Source organism: Aethalodelphis obliquidens, unplaced genomic scaffold (assembly GCF_003676395.1).
Source record: "Aethalodelphis obliquidens isolate GAN/ISIS:26980383/991018 unplaced genomic scaffold, ASM367639v1 scaffold105, whole genome shotgun sequence".
In the NCBI taxonomy this organism is placed as follows: Eukaryota; Metazoa; Chordata; class Mammalia; order Artiodactyla; family Delphinidae; genus Aethalodelphis; species Aethalodelphis obliquidens.
The window spans coordinates 1,631,341-1,650,243 of NW_020838049.1; the positions used below are offsets into that span (position 1 = coordinate 1,631,341).

An 18,903-nucleotide genomic window follows, 5' to 3' on the forward strand; every position below is an offset into this window, starting at 1 on the left:
CACTTACATTAGCATATAATTGAGGAAAGGGCTTATCACCACCTGCAGTGCTAATCACTGCCAACTCAAACTGGATTTTGCATTTGTGACAAAGCCCCACAGTTCCCTGAAAATGCCACTGAAATAAGACAAGTTTCTGTTGCAAAATTACAACATAAAATACTTTCAACATATGCCTTCTTACTCATGACAGACACACACAACCATTTTGACAGGAGGTATTGTAAAGAAGGAAGAGGCAGAGAACAGAAGGAAAGGGAGGGAGGAAGGCAGACATGCCATAAAGAAAGGAGTTACATATGGAAGAGGACAAATCAAACCTCAAACTTCAGATGCAGAGATTAACAAGGAAGAGCCCCTTTGCATACCTTGTTTCAGGAAATCTTCAAGAGCTTCTTGAAGACCTTTTCCCCCCAAATCTAAGTCAAATTCACCATAAGGAAACAATCCAATTAATAAGGACTGGGTAAATGCTAACTGTCCCAGAAGATAACTGAAAAAGGAAAAAGCGAGGGCTTGGAGTCCTGAATCTGAAAGGTGGCTCTACATTTTACCAACTAAGTGGCCTTGGAAAAAAATTTTAGTCCCGCCAATCTTCAGTTTCCCCATCTGTAAAATGTGAATAATAATATTTACCATGCAGAGTTGGGAAGATCATATGAGGTAATGCATATGAAAACACTGGCACTGGGCTTGCCTGGTGGCGCAGTGGTTGGGAGTCCGCCTGCCGATGCGGGGGACGCGCGGGTTCGTGCCCCGGTCCGGGTGGGTCCTGCGTGCCGCGGAGCGGCTGGGCCTGTGGGCCGTGGCCGCTGGGCCTGCGCGTCCGGAGCCTGCGCGTCCGGAGCCTGTGCTCCGCGGCGGGAGGGGCCACGGCAGTGAGAGGCCCGCGTACCGCAAAAAAAAAAAAAAAGTATAAAAGCACTGGCACTGTGCTTCCTAATTAAATACTTTTCTCCCTCCTCACCTCTTTGCTCTTGCCAGAATCTTCAGGGCACTCCTAACTGAAATAAGAATAGAGGATCTGTCCAGTGCTTCTGAAACTCAAATGTGTATATGAATCATTTGGGTTCAAATGCAGATTCTGACTCAGCAGTTTTGTGATGTGGCCTGAGGTTCTGAATTTCTAAACAAGCTCCAGGGGAGAAGATGATGCTTGTTAGAGGCCCGCTTTTCAAGAAGCAAAGTATTAAATAGCCTCTAAGAGTTTTGATAAATACAAATTTCTATGATATAAGAAAGGTACATGTATTTTTCAAAAGGCTGTGCAAATAATTTAGTGAAATTCGTACATATCCAAAAAAGTCCCATTTGTCCACTAGAGATGGGGAACCTTGTGAGATACTTGATTTCACCAGTAGACTAGAGCGGAATCAACATCAGAGCTAAAACGCTGAAATGCCTTACACCACTGCTTAGACTATAGAAAGAAAATGTCCTTTTGACTCAGCTGAAGACATTTTTCTAGATTTCTCATTCAATCCTTAGAAAAATACATTGGATGAAAATAAAAATCAGAGATTCTTCATGCATTTTCAGTTAAAGCTCTGGCAAATAAAAAGATCAGATCAAGCATTACGTTGGAAAACAAAAGACCGCGGAAGAAATTCCACAGGTATGTGGAGGCACGGGGGAGCATGGCAGGAAGAGAAGGGGAAGAGGGCAGGAGGAACCCTTTTTTAAAAATGAAAAAATGCAAAATGCAAAAAACCTGACCATTTGCACAGGAAATAACATATATAGGTCCTGTATAGGTTCAGGAATTTATTTATAATTATTTGCTCATAAAGCATAAATTCAGAACTATTCCTAATGTCAAAATACTTTAGTTATTTTTAATAATCACACATATAAAATTCACATTCGAACTAAACAAACAAAAAAAATTCAACTGCCTTGCATACTCAAAACATTCAATTCTAGAATAACCTAGAACTTTCGAAGGAGCACATCATTTTCTTCAGTCAGTTTAGGTTTAGATGGACTTAAAGGGGACTGGTACTGGGCTTTCTGAGTAGCCAATGGTTTCACAAATCCAGACAAGGGTTCAAAGTGCAGTGCAAATTAGTAAGTTTCCAAATCAAGTTAGACCATTTTTATACTATATGAATGCAACATGGTATATTTTTCAAAAGACATTTATTAACAACATGAACAAGTTTTTTAAAAAGAATTTATCTCACAAAGCACCGAGCTGATCTCCCTGTGCCATGCGGCTGCTTCCCACTAGCTATCTATTTTACGTTTGGGAGTGTATATAAATAAGTCCATGCCACTCTCTCACTTCGTCTCAGCTTACCCTTCCCCCTCCCCGTGTCCTTAAGTCCATTCTCTACGTCTGCCTCTTTATTCCTGTCCCACCCCTAGGTTCTTCATAACCATTTTTGGGGTATTTTTTGTTTTTTTTTTTTTCGATTCCGTATATATGTATTAGGCATAGGGAGGGTGGGAGGGAGACACAAGAGGGACGGGATATGGGGATATATGTATATGTATAGCTGATTCACTTCGTTATAAAGCAGAAACTAACACACCACTGTAAAGCAATTATACTCCAATAAAGGTGTTAAAAAAAGAAAAAGAATTTATCTCTTATTAGAAAATTATCTCCCTTACCCAGATATAGTGAAAACATTAACTGTAAGTCTAACACCATTCAATTTTATACTTAATATTACAATGTCTTGTAGTGTTATTTCATTTCTGTATATAAAATAATCTCAAGGGGATAGCAAATCTCTGAGGAGCTAAGACCCTACCTTATACTTTTTTAAGTCTCTATAGGATTTAACAAAGTGATAAACAATTCCTAATTACTCAATATAAGCCAGATAAACCCAATTTTTTTTTTTCTTCTTTGCAGTACATGGGCCTCTCACTGTTGTGGCCTCTCCCGTTGCGGAGCACAGGCTCCGGACGCGCAGGCTCAGCGGCCATGGCTCACGGGCCCAGCCGCGCCGCAGCATGTGGGATCTTCCCAGACCGGGGCACGAACCCGTGTCCCCTGCATCGGCAGGCAGACTCTCAACCACTGCGCCACCAGGGAAGCCCTAAACCCAATTTTTTTAATGCAAAATAATACATGAGGGAAATGCAATTCCATTTATCAGAACAAACAGGAGCTAATATAATGGTTAGTAATTCACAACACAAACAAGTCATTTCCAGTACATAACTTTGAGAAGTACATTTGCCAAAGAAAGATAGGCTCTAGCATAAATATAGATTTTTCACATTTTTTAGCATAACATCTTTGTGCAGTTCATTAACTTTTCCATATCAGAGAGTGAGGGAGAAGAAAAGAAATCAAACATTCCTTTAGCTTATTTTCTCACCTAGAAAAGTCTGAGCAGTGCTTTCTCTGCCAGACATTATGAAGTCCAGCCCATTTGTGCTCCTAAACTCACAAATGTCTTGCTTACAACAATGGCGTTTTTGTGGCATTTGGCCTACAAGAGTGTTTAAAACATTGCAGCACAGGACTTTGTGGTTTGCAAGAATCATAGAAACATGACTTGGAAAGGAATCTTCAAAGTTCAATTATTTATTCCATCCTTCTGCTTCCATATAAAAGTTATCTAAACCAGCAGTATAATAGATATAATATTTTTTAAAAGGCGCTCTGCTTTTTAAGATAGAGAGCAATAATATAGCATAATTAAACAAAAATTGGGTTGGCAGCCAGGACAAGGACAGTTAATTATAGAAATTGGAAACTAGTTAAGGCAACAAGACATAATTATTAATGGCCCAATGGCAACCTGTTGGGAGGTATGATACGGCACATGACTCTGTCCTCAACTGTGTTGTGCTCAATATTTTAATTAAGAGCTTATATTGGTCATTCTTAACCTGGTTGCTCATTAGAACCACATGGGGAGACTTTTTTTTTAATACCAATGCCTGGACTCCACCCCCCAGAGCCTCTATTTTGATTGGCCCATTGGTTTAGAATTCAGTGAAGATGCAGAAGACATGTTGGTAAGTCCACACATGGCACAGCAGAGTAAGGCCTGTTCTGTGACAAGCAAGATGCAGAGATAAATGTGGCACAGTCCTGATCATTAATAATGAAAGTGAGATTAATAGGAGATTAATAGGAGTCAACAATCACCAGAAAGCCAGAGCAATCTTGGGCTGCATTAATAATCCTTCTACTTCAAGCTGATCAAATAACTTTTGGAATATTGCTTGACTTTGGAGCAACACACTTTAAGAAATGATAGCAGAGCTGAAGCTCTTTGAAAAGAAAGGGAATTGGAGATGATTGTTCTGGAGACTAGTCTACTCAGTGAGCCAAACATCAGAAGGGTTGTCACATGAATAGGAGACACACTTGCTCTGCTTTGGCCTCAGAAGAAAAACTAATAAAGCAAAAGAAGATCAATTTGGATCAAATGATGGACAAACTGTCTAATGATCAAAACTATGCAAAGACAGAAAAGGCCCTTTTCAGAAGTGGTGTGTTTTCCTCCTCTAGAGGGATACAAACACAGACTGGATATGTCATCACTAAAAATTCTGTGGAGAGAAGTTGATGGAAAAGCTTTAAAGGATAATTCTACGCTGAGATTCTATGATGAACTTCAGCTAACTTCCTTACTGTACCAGTCAGGCTTTCCCATTTGTATAAAACAACTACTCTTCCATGCACTTTTGGGCTATTGGGAAAGAATGATGTCACCACCTGCAGCATATCTAGATTGTACCTGGACAGCCACACCTATAATGAGGTGACCTTGATTCACAGCAAACTTTACAACCAAAGAGCACATGTAAAACCCAGAACAACTAGGGCTGCTAGAGATGTCAAATCAGGGTATCAGCAAGTAGAAATTTAGATCACCGACCTAGATATGAGAATCTGATTGCTGTTCTGTGCTTCAAAGAAAAGTCTCTCACCATTCAAGCCAGAACATTCTTACCCGTTCTTATAACTACAACCCTTCCTACATGCACATAAACATGCAACACACATTTATATATATGGCCCCTAATCAACTCCTAGCATCATTTTTAAATTACCTCCAGATTTAACTTTAATGCCTAAACAGTTTACTTTTGTAAGACACTGCATATAGAAAGTCAGATATAAAGTTCAACAGTAACCTGAGCACAGGTTTTATAATAGTAGACATGAATTTGAGACTACATTGTTAACACAAATGATTTGATTAATCTTTCCACTACAGAACATAAAATGTGAGAGTTACTATCTTTTAATAATATGAATCACAGAAACAAACTAACTGGTCCAGTAAAGAAAATTACAAAACAGGGTTAAAAACCTTGATACCGTTGGGGTTGTGGTTTTTCCGTTAAGCTCTCAACTGTTACTGAACTTGTCCAATGTTATCCACGTGATTGATTTATGGATTACTTTCATAAACCATTTGCCAACAAAGGAAATGGCAGTTGTAGTTCTTGCTTCACACAGAAGGTTACTTTCCTTCCTGCTCCATCTTTACATTTCTCAGTCTTAGTTTCAATCTGTCCCACCACAGTGAGGCTACAGCAGAGCTCCAAAATTCTAACACCAAAATTAGCTTATCTTAACTCTTTTAATTCCAATTACACATTGTTTGGAAACTTTTAAATTTTATATCATTGCAATGAATAAAGTAAAAGTTAAATAAACCTAATCTACGTGGCTTTACTTGAAACTTACTTCACAGAGCAGATGGAATGGAACTAGTTTATGAAGATGCTTAAATTATCTCAAGCCTGGAACAGGTAAATGACAAACACTTCAGAGTTTTAGAGCTTAACTGTATTTTTTAATTACCTTAATTTGCCATTTTAGAACGTTTAGGAATAGGAATTCAGAGGCTAAAACAAAAGATTAAAACAGATCAACCAAATCAAGGAAACAAAAAAATCAGACAAATGCTTAGCCAAAGAATAACACTATTTAAATAAATCAGATGTTAAAAAGATAAAACATTTATACTTTTAAAGTCCTGAATCCAGAATGAAAATGAATTTGAGAGATGTCCAAAAATTATCTTTTCTCTTCAAGTAATTATTTATAAAGAAAGATAAAAACCTCTGTCATGTAGAACGTAGAATAATTTACACAGATATTAACAGCACACAAAACAGAAGACATTTCAATGTTTGCTAAAAAACCATTGCTACTATAGTAACGCTGCAATACAAACAAAACATGCAACAACCAACAACCAGAAACCGATAACAAATGCACGTTACTGGCACTTTCCACAACTAATTCCAGCTTGGTCACAGAGTTTGTCATCATCTGTACTCTTTGGTTGGTGCAGAAATTGCTTTGATTATCAGGCTTCTTGGTGAGGAGCTACAGCATGTTGGCAGTGCAACTGTGCTGCTCATGAAAAAAAGAAAGAGAAATCCAAATTTTCCATCGGGCCAAGGATTAAAGCAGGACTAGGATGTGTCCCAGCATGTGGATATCCCAGAGTCTCCCAAAGAAAATGTTTAGAGTTTTACCTTCCCACAGGCTTTTTGTACTTGGATAGTCAAAATGTCAGAAAATTGATTCAAAAATGCTTCACTTCATTGCAATGAGCCTGAAAGCTTAAATACTATTTCTCTTTTTTACTGCAAATTATTAATTAAGGGAGCTATACCCCACTCCCTTCTTTTTTTGCATGTTTTTTCCCCTGCCCTCTGACTTCCAAACCCCGGACTTTTAAAAAAAAATTTAAACTGCTTTCTTCAGGTCCTCCAACTGCTTCCTTCTGACTTAAAGATGTTTTGCCTTAGCTCATGAGCGCCTAGCATCAGATATGGTTTCCTGCCTCCTGTTCCCTGAGGGGCTCCACCCTGCACCCCACCCCATCCCAGCTTTCGTCTCATCCTTTCTCTGCTTTCCTCAGCTCTCCACTGCTTCTTGGGCTCCCTCCCTCCCCCTTTAACTGTGGGGGAGTTTCTACCGCCACACCTTTCAGCCGCCTGCCTTCAGTTCTATTTTTTCTCCTAGCGTTAAGCACCTCCTTCCAATGGATATCCCTAATCTACAACTCTAACCCCACCCAAGTTACATTCCATATTAACCTGGGCATTTCAATTTGGATATCGAATCTATTTAATCCCAAGTGCTAATAACATCCTTTTTCACTCTGTTGACTACTCAACTCCTGAGAGCCTATTACCTCATATTCAAATTCTTTTTTTAAACAGTCAGGTCTCACCTACCTGAACTATCGTTTCCCATGACACACCCTAATTCCCATGAATTAGGTTGGACTTCGGGACTTTGCTCCTGTCTCTGTTCCTAACATTGGTGGTACAAATAAACAAACGAGGCTCGAATCATTTCCCTTTTCCTCTGGTGACACTTCCTCAAATACTTCACTCACCCTTCACTCCCCCTAACACTTACAGGCCACATCACACAAGTAAAATTTAGCATTACCTTTTCAGTACTACCTACTGTCAAATTCGTTCTTATGTCCTGGTCTTCTCTTCTGGAGTAGATTATACATTCTCCTTGAAGGTGGAAAGCAAAATTTATACCTGCTTTTTTAATAACCCCGGTATCACTCAACACATTGCCAGCCTAAGCAATAGGGACTTCTAGCATGTAGTTTGGGGCCCACCTAAATATACCCTGCCCATCCCAGTTTCCTCATGTGTTTCTACTCCTTTGAGCTTCACATTCTTTTTGTTCATGGCCTCAAAACCTCTTTGGAAAGTGATTAAGTCAACAAACACACGTTACTAGGCATAGAGCATATTGAATTTTAAAAATCATTTCTATTAAAAAAAAAAGGGACTCGGACTCATCGATTCACCCACGCACACAGGAATACAGGTTTTACTGTTGTGCCAGTCTGGTCTCAGAGAAACACAGACACATCATTACAATGTGGGTCTATAGAGGTCCAGTGACTGTCCAAGCTCACACACCCAGAATGATGGTGGGCCATAATTTTTTACTCTACTCAAACCACTGATTCTGAGTTAAAAGAGAAGAGACTATGGAAACATAGAAAGCCCCATTTAAGTGGGTGGGAGGGACATGGAAGGGGCTCATGCTGAAGGGCATCTTGGTGGCATCATTGTAACACTGACTGCTAAGAATCAGCCATATTGACACATTGAATGAACACTTTTTGGAAAACCCAAATGGTCATTGTTCTACCCATCACAAAAATCATAAGAGCAACAAGAGCTCCATCCAATAACCATAATATCAACAAGCCATCTCAAGATTCAAGGAATAAATTAAGGTGTTCGAATCACAGTTTTTGGATGGAAAGCTTTCTTTAAAAGCATCCAAAACTACTTGGTTAAATTTTCACCAACTTATATAAGCCTGTACACTTCCTGAAATAGGATCAATAATTCAGCTCAGGAAAATGCCCTTTAGAAACTTCCCATCTATATTCATGCATGAAATACATTCAGACAGAAGTTGTTAAGCGTTCACGTTTACTGAACTTTCTGAGTTTGAGGCAGGATAAGTTTCTCAGCACTCAGACAAGTTCATCCCCCTTCTCAAATTCTGTTAGAGTTCAAGAGAATTGAATGGGGGTAGAGTATGCCTGTGCTGATGTGAGACATAAAAATAACAGGAGCCAGTGGGAACCGATGTTTTCCAACATTTCTTTATTTTTTAATAAAGTTGGAAAATAGCTATAATTAATCCAACACTTTTTCTGACATTTTTTGACATTGACACATTTTAATACAACTGTTTTCAGTACTTCTACCATTCACTCTGAACTCCTTTTAATAGGGATCATGAGTGGCTGTCTGGCTCGCTCTCACGTTTTTCTAACATTATTAACATATTTTAATACAACAACTGTTCTCATTACTTCTATTATTCATTCCTATCATTAACCAAGAAAACTTTGAACTCCTTTCTAATGAGAATAATAATTCTAGCATTCAGCTCACTCTTCCTTCACTCTCCAATCTCACTTTGTGTTACATATCTTGGCAGTCTGAAATCCCACTTGTTTTATGTTTTCCACCTTCCAGTTTTCACAATATCATGTGTCATTTCCCAATTAATTTCACTTAGAATCATTAACCTTGTCTTTTGTGTTCTAAACCCTTTATCTTTTAAAAGCACTTTTGATCATTTTTTAAGCCTGTGCTATGTCCTATAAAGTGCTTTGAAGCTTAAGGGTCTGTTGATAAATTAATGTCCTCTAGGTATTGAAATATCTTCCTTCAACCTTCAAAGAGAAAAGTTTGCCAGTCTTTGTGTTTGTGGAAATCATACCAGTTATCTGAGCTTTGTGTAAATTTTTCTCCCAAGTTCTCATCTACAAACGCTAAGGGTAAGATTTAAGGTCATTCTTAGACTCACATTTGTAAAATTTTATATCTCCTTTATCTGCCTTTGTCCTCTGAGTATAAAAACTTTACCAGCAGGTATGTAAGAGAAGGAGAGGAGATTCAGAGGATTTGTTTGGGGTTTTTTTGTTGTTGTTGCAGTTTGTCTTTCAAGATTGGTCAAAAGAACAGCAGGGTATCATGGAAACAAAACAGGCTTTGAATCTGACCAGTCTAAATTAGAATTCTACCTATTAGCAGTGTGACCTCAGACAAGTTACTAAATGGAACTCCACCTCAACTCTCTGGGTTTTGTGGAAGATTAGGTATATGTGTAAAGTACCTGGTACACAGCTAGACTCACAGCTGTAAGAATGGGAACCATTATCCAGCTGTGTGACCTTGAGTAAATCACTTAAGAGAGATCTCTGTGTATCAATGTATTCATATACAAAAGTGAGATAAGTAAAGTGCTCTCTTCATAGAGTTATGAGATTAAATTAGTTTAATATAATACAGTGCTTAGAACCCTGCCTTTCAGATGGTAAGCACTATATATGTGTAAGCTACTATTATTATTATAACTAACTTTGTTATTGTCATCACTGTTAACCATATATCTGTCAATATCCACACTAAGAGTGTCAGAAATATTTCCTGAACTCATCAAATGCTTTGCACAGAGTAGGTAATCAATAAGTATCTCATCAAATCATTATCATTGCCATATTGCTTATTCAGCAGGTGCAGGGGGCTGTTCTCTACAACCACAGTTGTTTACACTGTTAATCTTCTTGCTTTGGGTGCATTTGTATCTCTGCTATTGCATTCCCTGCATAATTCATCAGCAACTTCCACACCTTCAGTATCACAGATTTGCTAACTTTTCAGCATGATATCTGCTGCAAAAAGTTTACAACTTTAGTCAACTTCTCAGTATCTTCCGAACATTATTTTCACTGATATCTTACTTTATCCAGTACTTTATAGGGAATCTAAAATTTATCGTGCATACTTGCCCACAGCCATGTTAGGTTAAAGAAAAAATCCATATAAAAAGTTTAGCATAGAGCCTGGTACATAGTAAGCATCTAATACGTATTAGCTAGTCTTACTATTATCAAATATTTATATAAATTATTTCATTTAACCCTTTGGCAGATAATCCTATAAGGAAAATTCCCCATTTCACAGGTAAAATTAATGATATGCAGAAAAATAAATAAATCAAGATCACAAGTTAGCGAACGAGAAAGAGAAAAGATTCAAACTGTGGTCTATCTTATCCCCAAACACTCTTTCCACTACATTTGAGGAAACGTCACCATTTCTCCTTTCATCTTTTTTATAATTTTCAGTTTATTCCCATCTCCTCTTCAGCCTTACGGGGGAAGACTACTTCATCAATTATTATAAGCATTCGTGCTGAGATCTGTTGGGGTTTCTTCAAATCCATTTCCATTTGCAGTAATACCCTTTAAACTAGGCAAGACTGAACAAAAGACCCGTGGGTTCTGCCTTTCTTAAAAGGATAGTCCACGTAGGACGTGCTCAAAAATCCTTAAAAATCAGATAGATATAAATCCAAATCCCACCTCTATAGAGACTAGCTCATAGAGTCATTGTGTGTTACTCTACTTCAGTCTGTTTAGTAACTCTATGAAATAGGTACTTTTAATATCCCCAATTTATATCTGAATAGGCTGGGGCTGAGAAGGGTTCCACAGCTCACTGTCTGGCCAGACATCCTGTTGGGAGTTCCCAAATCAACACACCACCAGCCAGGTCTAGTGGGGACCCTTGCTCATTCTAGGAGGGCCTGGCTCATACCCTCTGAGCCACGGCAGGGGTCATTAGACCTGAGATACGCATGCCCCTCTCTGCTCTGCACCTTCCCTTTCTCAACTTTTGCTGTCATTCTTGGTTTTGCCAGCCCATAATGGGTTTTGGTTTTTTCCTTAGTATGTTTTAACTCCGAGACAAAGCTGCCTTATTCCGTCTGCTGTAGCTGCAGAATATTGTTCCACTGCCTTGTCATTGTTAGGAAGCCCAACAGAAAACCCAGCCCCAGCTACACACCTGTGTGCTTTTGTTCAATATCATGCAAGCTCAAGAGAAAACCATCTGTGTATCCTTGGCATGTTATTATTAAAAGAAAAATCAAAAGCAAATGTGGCAAATGGTTAACATCTATTTAACCTGGGTGGTAGGCACACAGGTGTCATATTATTCCCTGTACTTTCCTCTAAGTTTGAAATATTTCATAAATTAAGTAAAAATAACTATAAATATAAAAGACTGTATCATCTTACAAAATGCAGACAAAATATGGCTTTCCTTATCTAGTTACTACTCACAGAATGAAAATACCTCTTACACACTGGAAAATAAGGATAAAGCCAAGTACGTAAATGCATAATTACCCAGTAGTAGATTACTTATTACTGGGTTTTTGCCCCCAAGGTCTTAAAATATAGACATCTACTCCTCTGATTTAGGGTTTGGTGGTCAAGGCTTTCAAGGGTCATCCTCTAGAGTTAAAGAACTAGTGGTAGAATGGATAGAAAGGCATGGGGCCAAGTCTGGTGATGACCAGAAGGGCTAAATGACCAGCGGTCAGGAGGCTGCACAGAGTGGCATTAATCACTATGGAGAAGGTAGTCCCCCGCCCCCCAACCCCTGGCAACAAAGCATATTCATCAACCTCCTGCGAGGGATTCTTCTCTCAAGGACAGATTTACTTGAACCAAGCTCACAAGACTGATGAATAAAATCAGGGTGCCAATATATTACTTTAATGAGAAATCTGTCATAGAGGCAGTGTGCTGACTCCCTGTAGAGACACTTACATTGAACATCAAATTATAATCACAAGTTTACGTGATTATCACAGTATGAGAAAAGAGGGGTTGTTAGCTACCTCTACTGGTATCAAGCTATAATAGCCCAATGTAGCCTTCCACATGTATGGAAAAACACTGCCAACAGAAACTAAATACTAAAAATAAGCCATTGGCCAGAATTCTCTCTCCTCTAGCCAGTTCCTAGATGGAGACTGCCAAAGTTTACCCCATGACACTTACATTTCTATGCTTTTATAGTCATCAAACCCCTCTGTGAATTGAGACTTTCTTTCATTAATGTGCTGGTATACTCAATCACAGCAGGTCTTCTAGGCCACATGTCACCCACAGCATCAATTCTACCAGTTATCTTTCTTAGAACTTATTTAAAAAACTTCATGTAGCAGCTTAGGTTGAGTCAAGGAAAGATGAGGAGATTTTTATGAGGGCCCATGAAATAATTCACAAAGTGCTCACCAGAGTATCCCAAGTTTCTAGACTAGTGCCAGTCACTTAGGAGGCTCTCAATAAATATTTCTTATGTGAATGAAGAAAACTCTCATTAAAAAAAAAAGTAGTTCAGTACAAGCTTAAAGATCACACATTTTAACTAATCATTCTCACTGCTCACTTGATAGATACAATCATTCAGGTCTAGGAACTTTCTCCTACATGCACTTTTCCACATTCAGCCTCAGTTGCTTTGAGAAAATCCCCAAATGTTATTCATCACCCATCAGCCGCTATTACCACTTCTATCACCAAGTACTACCATGGAGGCCTGCTTTCACAGTATTCTTACATTATTTGAGTGCCCAATGGGCACCAAGATGAATGAAGCATAAATTCTTGAGAAAGAAGGTACTTCATCTTATTCCCATACCAATATGAATACCAACCACTCAGCGTAGAATAGAAACAAATGTATAAACATTACTAAAATCTGAATTTATGGAAACATATGGCACCTTGCTGTTAAAATGGACCAACAAAGTTTTTAGTGAAATCAAAGTTCTAGAAGGCAAGAATCCTACTATCCTTAAGATCAGACCTACCCCAGCATGTGTGTGCTATGAGTGTTTTACTCACTGTGTACTGGTACTTCTCATTATATTCACGGTCATTGGCTTTTACTATCCGTTCCACTTCTAAAGAGAGAGAAATCAGGTATGAAATTAAATTTTCAACCAAAAGAAACATACAACTCTTTAAACTAATATCCAATAGGTTACTTTGATTGTCATCAAGGTTATAAGAATTCTTTCTTTTGAAATTTGAAGGGCATTGGTTTTTTTCCAGCCTAAATGTTGGAACGTGTATTGGAAAATTCCAAAATGGAAAGCTGAAATGTTTTTCATTGTCTTTCTGATGCCAGCCATAAAGCAAAACAGTATGTGTCTCCAATTTCTATATCCCTTCAACTCCACTTTCTGTTAACTTCAAGTAGTTCCTAAAAAGGAAGGAGCTGCTAAAAGTCAAATGCCACACTGGAAAGGAATCTTTTTTTGTTTTTGTTTTTGTTTTTTTGCTTCAGAGTTACAAGATATAACATAGCCAAACAAAACCATACTGAAGTGGCCTGTGAGGTCACTGGCCTTATAGTCACGGAGCCAAAGATGATATTTCTAAACAACCCATGCATACTGAGAGGAACTTTACAGTATCAGGGGACTGAGACCTACCCTTAGCTGGAAGTGGCCAAAAAAATAAAATCTCTTCTGAAAGCAAATGTAAAGTCCCGGTCCAAGGTAGCAACTTAGGAAGATCCTGAACTCACCTCCTCCTATGGACATACTGAATGTACAGATATATCTGGAACAATTTCCTCAGAACAAAACCTAGAAACTGGCTAAGAGACCCCTTCACATTGGGCAAACAAGAGGGAAACCAATCAAAGCAGGTAGGAAACGCTGAGACACAATCTCACTATAAACCCCACCCTCAGACCAAGTGGGAGGCAACTGAAAACCCAGAGCTTCAACCCGAGGAGCAAAGGGTTCAGACCCCACATCGGGCACCCCCACTTTTCAGACAGGTACCTGAGAGACAGCCTCCAAGGCATCTGCTTTGAAGACCAGGGGGGCAGGGCTGTGGCAAACTGAGGAAGAGCTCTTAAAGTACCCTCAGGCAGACTCATCCCAGGGCCCAGCACAGAAGCAGCCCTTTGAAAAGCACCAGAAAAAGACTCACTAATTTTAAAGCATTGGTCTAAGGGGCACGGACCTCTGGGATACTCTCCAGGGACGGTTGCTGGTGGGTACCATCTCCCTGATTTCCCTCTGCCTTGCTAATGAGGATGGGCACCATCTTTTTTATTTCCTCCTTTATTCTTTTCCCCCTTGTCTTTTTTTTCTTATTTTTCTTTTCTTTTCCTTTTTTTTTTTAATTTTTATTTTCCACTGGGTGCCGTCTTCGCACTCCCCCTCTGCCACACTGCAGAGCCCCAGGATCTCCTGGAGGGGAGCATCAACACACAGTTTTTACATCTGATCCTGGTTTTCACAGCTGCCACCCAGGGAACACTTCTTGAGTGCCTGACTCTGAAGCCCATGGGCTTATGTTTCTGGATCCCATGGGACCGTAACAATCAAAGATTCTATTCTTGGCAGACTACCACCCCCAGGACACTGCACAGACAGCTGACTGAAACACATTCTCAGTCTTTCTGAGAAAGAGGCCCGTTTGCCCGTCCAAAAGCTTTGGCCTGTGGGGCAGGCTCCTGGTTTGGTACTCTTACAGGGAACTATGGAGAGGCTCTCGGGGAACGGAGGCCAATGGACACAATCTTTGTGCTCTCTCTCTGCCTCGCTCCAGCTCACCAGGATCTTCCAGAAAGGAGCTTATACCCTTCTCTGGTGCCCCAATTTTTCTGGCTACTGCCAGGGGACACTTCTATATCACCTGAAAGCAAGTACAAATAACAAAACCATAGGACAACAAACCCAAAGATTATCATAGTGCAGAAATTAAAATTTGTAGAGGGCAAGAAGAGACAATGCCCCAGAAACCCCAGCAGAGCATGTTTTTGTAGTAAGGGTAGCACGTTCTTGCTCCATGTTTACTTAATCCAGAGTTGGCAAAAGGGTAACGGTGGAGTAATGAAAGCTATGGAAGGAAGATCAGCCATGTAACCAACAGACAGCCATGTTGGACTCTCCTAGTAAATAACCTGACCATCTCAACCTGGGAGTCCCTTAATCCCACAGTTTCCCACCTGGGTAAGTGACAGATTGTAAAAAGTATAGGGATGTGGTAAGAGTCTGACTTTAGAGAAGGTACATACAACCGCAGAGATAAAGGAGACTGGAGAGTGGAAAGTAGGGATGAGGAAAGAAAGAGCAAGAGAAAAGCAAAGAGAAGGAGAGCTGGAAGTAGAAGGAAGATGAGAAAGAAGACGGAGATGAACAGGGAGAGAAGGGAGATAGGAGAATATCTTACCACCTGCTCCCTGTATACCAGGCACCACGAGTTATAAGAACTGATTCCCTTTTCCCAAAATTCCAAGAGGAATCTAAGTGTCTCTACACTCCCTGTGGCTCAGCTTTCAAGTATGAAGTTCACCTCTGAGGACTGCTTCTGACAAATGACACCCTGTCTTTGGTTATGGTTGGGCTCCTACTATTTGTAGAGTGTTTATCTGTTTGATATCCACCTACATGGCTTCCTTCTTTACCATCTAATAAAGTCAGTTCCCTGTGTATAACTCTGAAATTGAGAACCCACCAGGAAGCAACCTCTCAACCAACCATCCCCTGAAAGAAAGATTTCAAAGTCTGACTATAAAAGCATCATCCTCTCTCATCATTCCCCAACAAAGAGCAAAAATATCAAAGCCCAAAATGGAATTTTGGAGGCTGAGAGACTTAAAAGCTTAGAAAGATAGATGATTTGTTTATTCATCCCCACCTTAACCCAGGCATAGTAAAACTGCAGACAGGAAAACAGTGGATATTACTTGGGGTTGGTGTGGGGGGGGGGGTCTCTTCTGCATGGCGAAGGCTAACCTGGCCCACTGGCCTCCTGCATGTAATTTACAGATTAACTTTAGCTTAAATCAAAAATCAGACGTGCTAACTTGTATATTGATGGCTTTAGTTTAGAGCATATACATTAAGATGATGATCATTTTTAAATTTCACATTTATATGAAGCACATCCAAGCACAGAATTCCATAGTTCTGTGTCTAATTTTACTTATTCCAAACACCAGAATCTTGACTCCTGTCCAGTGTCTCCATGTAACCATCCTCCCCAAGGACTGAGAATAGCCCTTTCCCAAAGTGGCCAAAGGAGTAATTTCTGTGCTGGGAAAGTTTGGATCCTCTCCTGGGTATCCACATTGCTCTTATCCCACGAGACCTTGTCAGAGCCAGGAAGTCCTCTCCTCTTTTTCCTTCTAAAATCTTCTTATTAAGACTTCATCTTTGTCTCTGTACTTCCATTAAGTATTATCTTTCTGAACTGAGCCTTCATGGATAAATTCTGGGAGAAGATTTTTCCATCCCTTCACTAAGCTCTGCAAAATTCTGGCTTCGGGTTTTAAATCCCTACAGTTTTCTGCCTTTAACCTGAATATGCTAGGCCTGAATTGTCTTTGTAGGAATTTACATTCTTCCATGTGCTACAACAGTGCATGAGGGGATATAAACCCCTGTTGGCAATAAGTTACATCCTGCAAGAAGGGGAAGCAGAGCACAAATCCCCCATAAACAACGCCCACTATGGATTGCTCAGAGGTTCAGTGACTTAATGCCCAACATTCTGTAGGCATCCTTCCAGGTGTAAGAGGAAGGAAAGGAAAGTGCTCATCAAGGGATTTACAAGTTAACACAGTAAGCTCATTCCTGCACAACTGGTATCACTAAATGTGTCTGGTTCCAAAAACGAGTAAGTGATACACATGGATGTATAAAATATAGTAAACCAGAGTATGTTTACGGTGGAATAAAAGAACTTCCAGTTCAAGTTAGCATGTCCTTCTACCTCCCTTACCTCTCAGGTCCCACTGAAATGACAGAAAATATTTTTTTAAGAATAAAAACATAACAGTGCTGGAAAATAAGAATGGGGCTATCAGAGGCTCATAAATTTTAAAGAAAAGTCTACAAAATAAAACAGAAATCAGATGGGATCAATTTGACCAAAAAAAAAATAAAAAAAGATAGGAACAATGCTAGCCAAAAGACTTAGAAGAGTTGTTTTCCCAATGGAGCCCCAGAGAAGTTCCAAATTCAGCCAATAAATACAAAGATTGAGAGTGTGTTGTAGATAGGGTGAGAGTCCCAGTGATGCCTAATGTCTTAGCAAAATAATTAAAAGTGTCTCAGTTTGGAACATAAATTATCTGATCACCTTAGTTTTGGAGAATTACCAAAATAATTATAATTGAGCCAGTTGGGTCCTCTCACATACCCCTCCCTTACCCACTGAAGAGACTAGGCAACATGCCTAGGGAAGAAACCAAGAGGGGGTGTTCAGGCCTAAGAGAGAAGCAGCTCTGAATCTCCACATCAGCTACAGCAGCCTCGTAAAGCCTGCCTTACTGAGGCAATTGTGGGATTTGCCAGATACCCTGACTAAACCACAATGCTATAGACTGAATGTTTGTGCCCCTCCCAAATTCATATATTGAGACTTAATCCCCAATGTGATGATATTTGAAAGCTTTTGGAAGGTAATTAGGTTATGAGGGTGGAGCCCCAGTGAATGGGATTAGTGTCGTTAAAAAAGAGGCCCGGGGCTTCCCTGGTGGCACAGGGGTTGAGAGTCCGCCTGTCGATGCAGGGGACACGGGCTCTTGCCCCGGTCCGGGAAGGTCCCACATGCCGCAGAGCGGCTGGGCCCGGGAGCCATGGCCGCTGAGCCTGCGCGTCCGGAGCCTGTGCTCCGCAACGGGAGAGGCCACAACAGTGAGAGGCCCGCGTACCGCAAAAAGAAAAACAAAAAGAGGCCCCAGAGACCTCTCTTGCCCCTTTCATTATTTGAAGACACAGAAAGAAGATACCCGTCTATGAACCAGGGAGCAGCCCTCACCAGTCCCCAAATCTGCTGATGCCTTGATCATGGACTTCCCAGCCTCCAGAACTGTGAGAAATAAATTTTTGTTGTTTACAAGTCACCTAGTCTTTGTACTCTGTTAGAGCAAACAGAATGGACTAAGACACACAGAAAAACCTCTCTGTGTGCTGGCTATATCACTGGTCCTCCTATTTAAAGGAGAGGCCTGACGGGGAAAAGACCTTTGAAACTGAACTAATCCATCTAGTCCTTCATTTGTAAATACAAGCCAGCAAACATAAGTCACCAGACATCTGAGAAAAACCAAGAGCACAAAACAGAAGGATCCAAGGGGAAGAGATAATGCTGAAAACAGGTGGGGAAAGGGGGTTGTTTTTCTTTTTAATTCTAATTAGTACCTCAAAGATATTCAAGAAGACATGGACGGCATCCATGAAACAAGAACAAGCTGCTAGGAAGAAAGAAAACAGAGAACAAGAGAAAGCTCCTGGAAATTAAAAATATTTAATGCACGAACTGTATAGTAGGAAAGAGAGAATGAAGAATAAGACTTAAGAAATCTCTTAAAATATACAAGAAAATGACAAAAAAGAAATGTGAAAAAAAAACACTTAGGAGAAAGGAACATAAACAATGGATGGGAGGAAATAATCAAACAAATAGAAGAAAATTTCTCTGCACCAGAGTAAGACAACTCTTCAAAGCAAAAGGGCCACCAAGTGCCAGTCAGGATGAATGAAAATGGACCTACAGATCTTCATAAAATTTTGAT

The 18,903-nt window shown here is 39.9% G+C and overlaps 1 protein-coding gene across 8 annotated transcripts in view; it reads right to left on the minus strand.

The window, feature by feature from the left end:
* The window catches only part of ATP8B4 (ATPase phospholipid transporting 8B4 (putative)), a 258,876-nt gene that overhangs the window by 203,307 nt on the left and 36,666 nt on the right, over positions 1-18,903 (minus strand). For 6 of the 8 annotated variants that reach the window (XM_027096598.1, XM_027096596.1, XM_027096604.1 and 3 more), the window contains exon 3: positions 13,203-13,261. The exons of 1 other annotated variant lie outside the window; for it this stretch is intronic. In XM_027096598.1, the coding sequence (XP_026952399.1) occupies positions 13,203-13,261 (59 nt within the window). Of the gene's footprint in view, positions 1-636; positions 693-13,202; positions 13,262-18,903 lie in introns of those variants that run through there. One more of the 8 variants, XM_027096599.1, reaches the window with a different exon arrangement.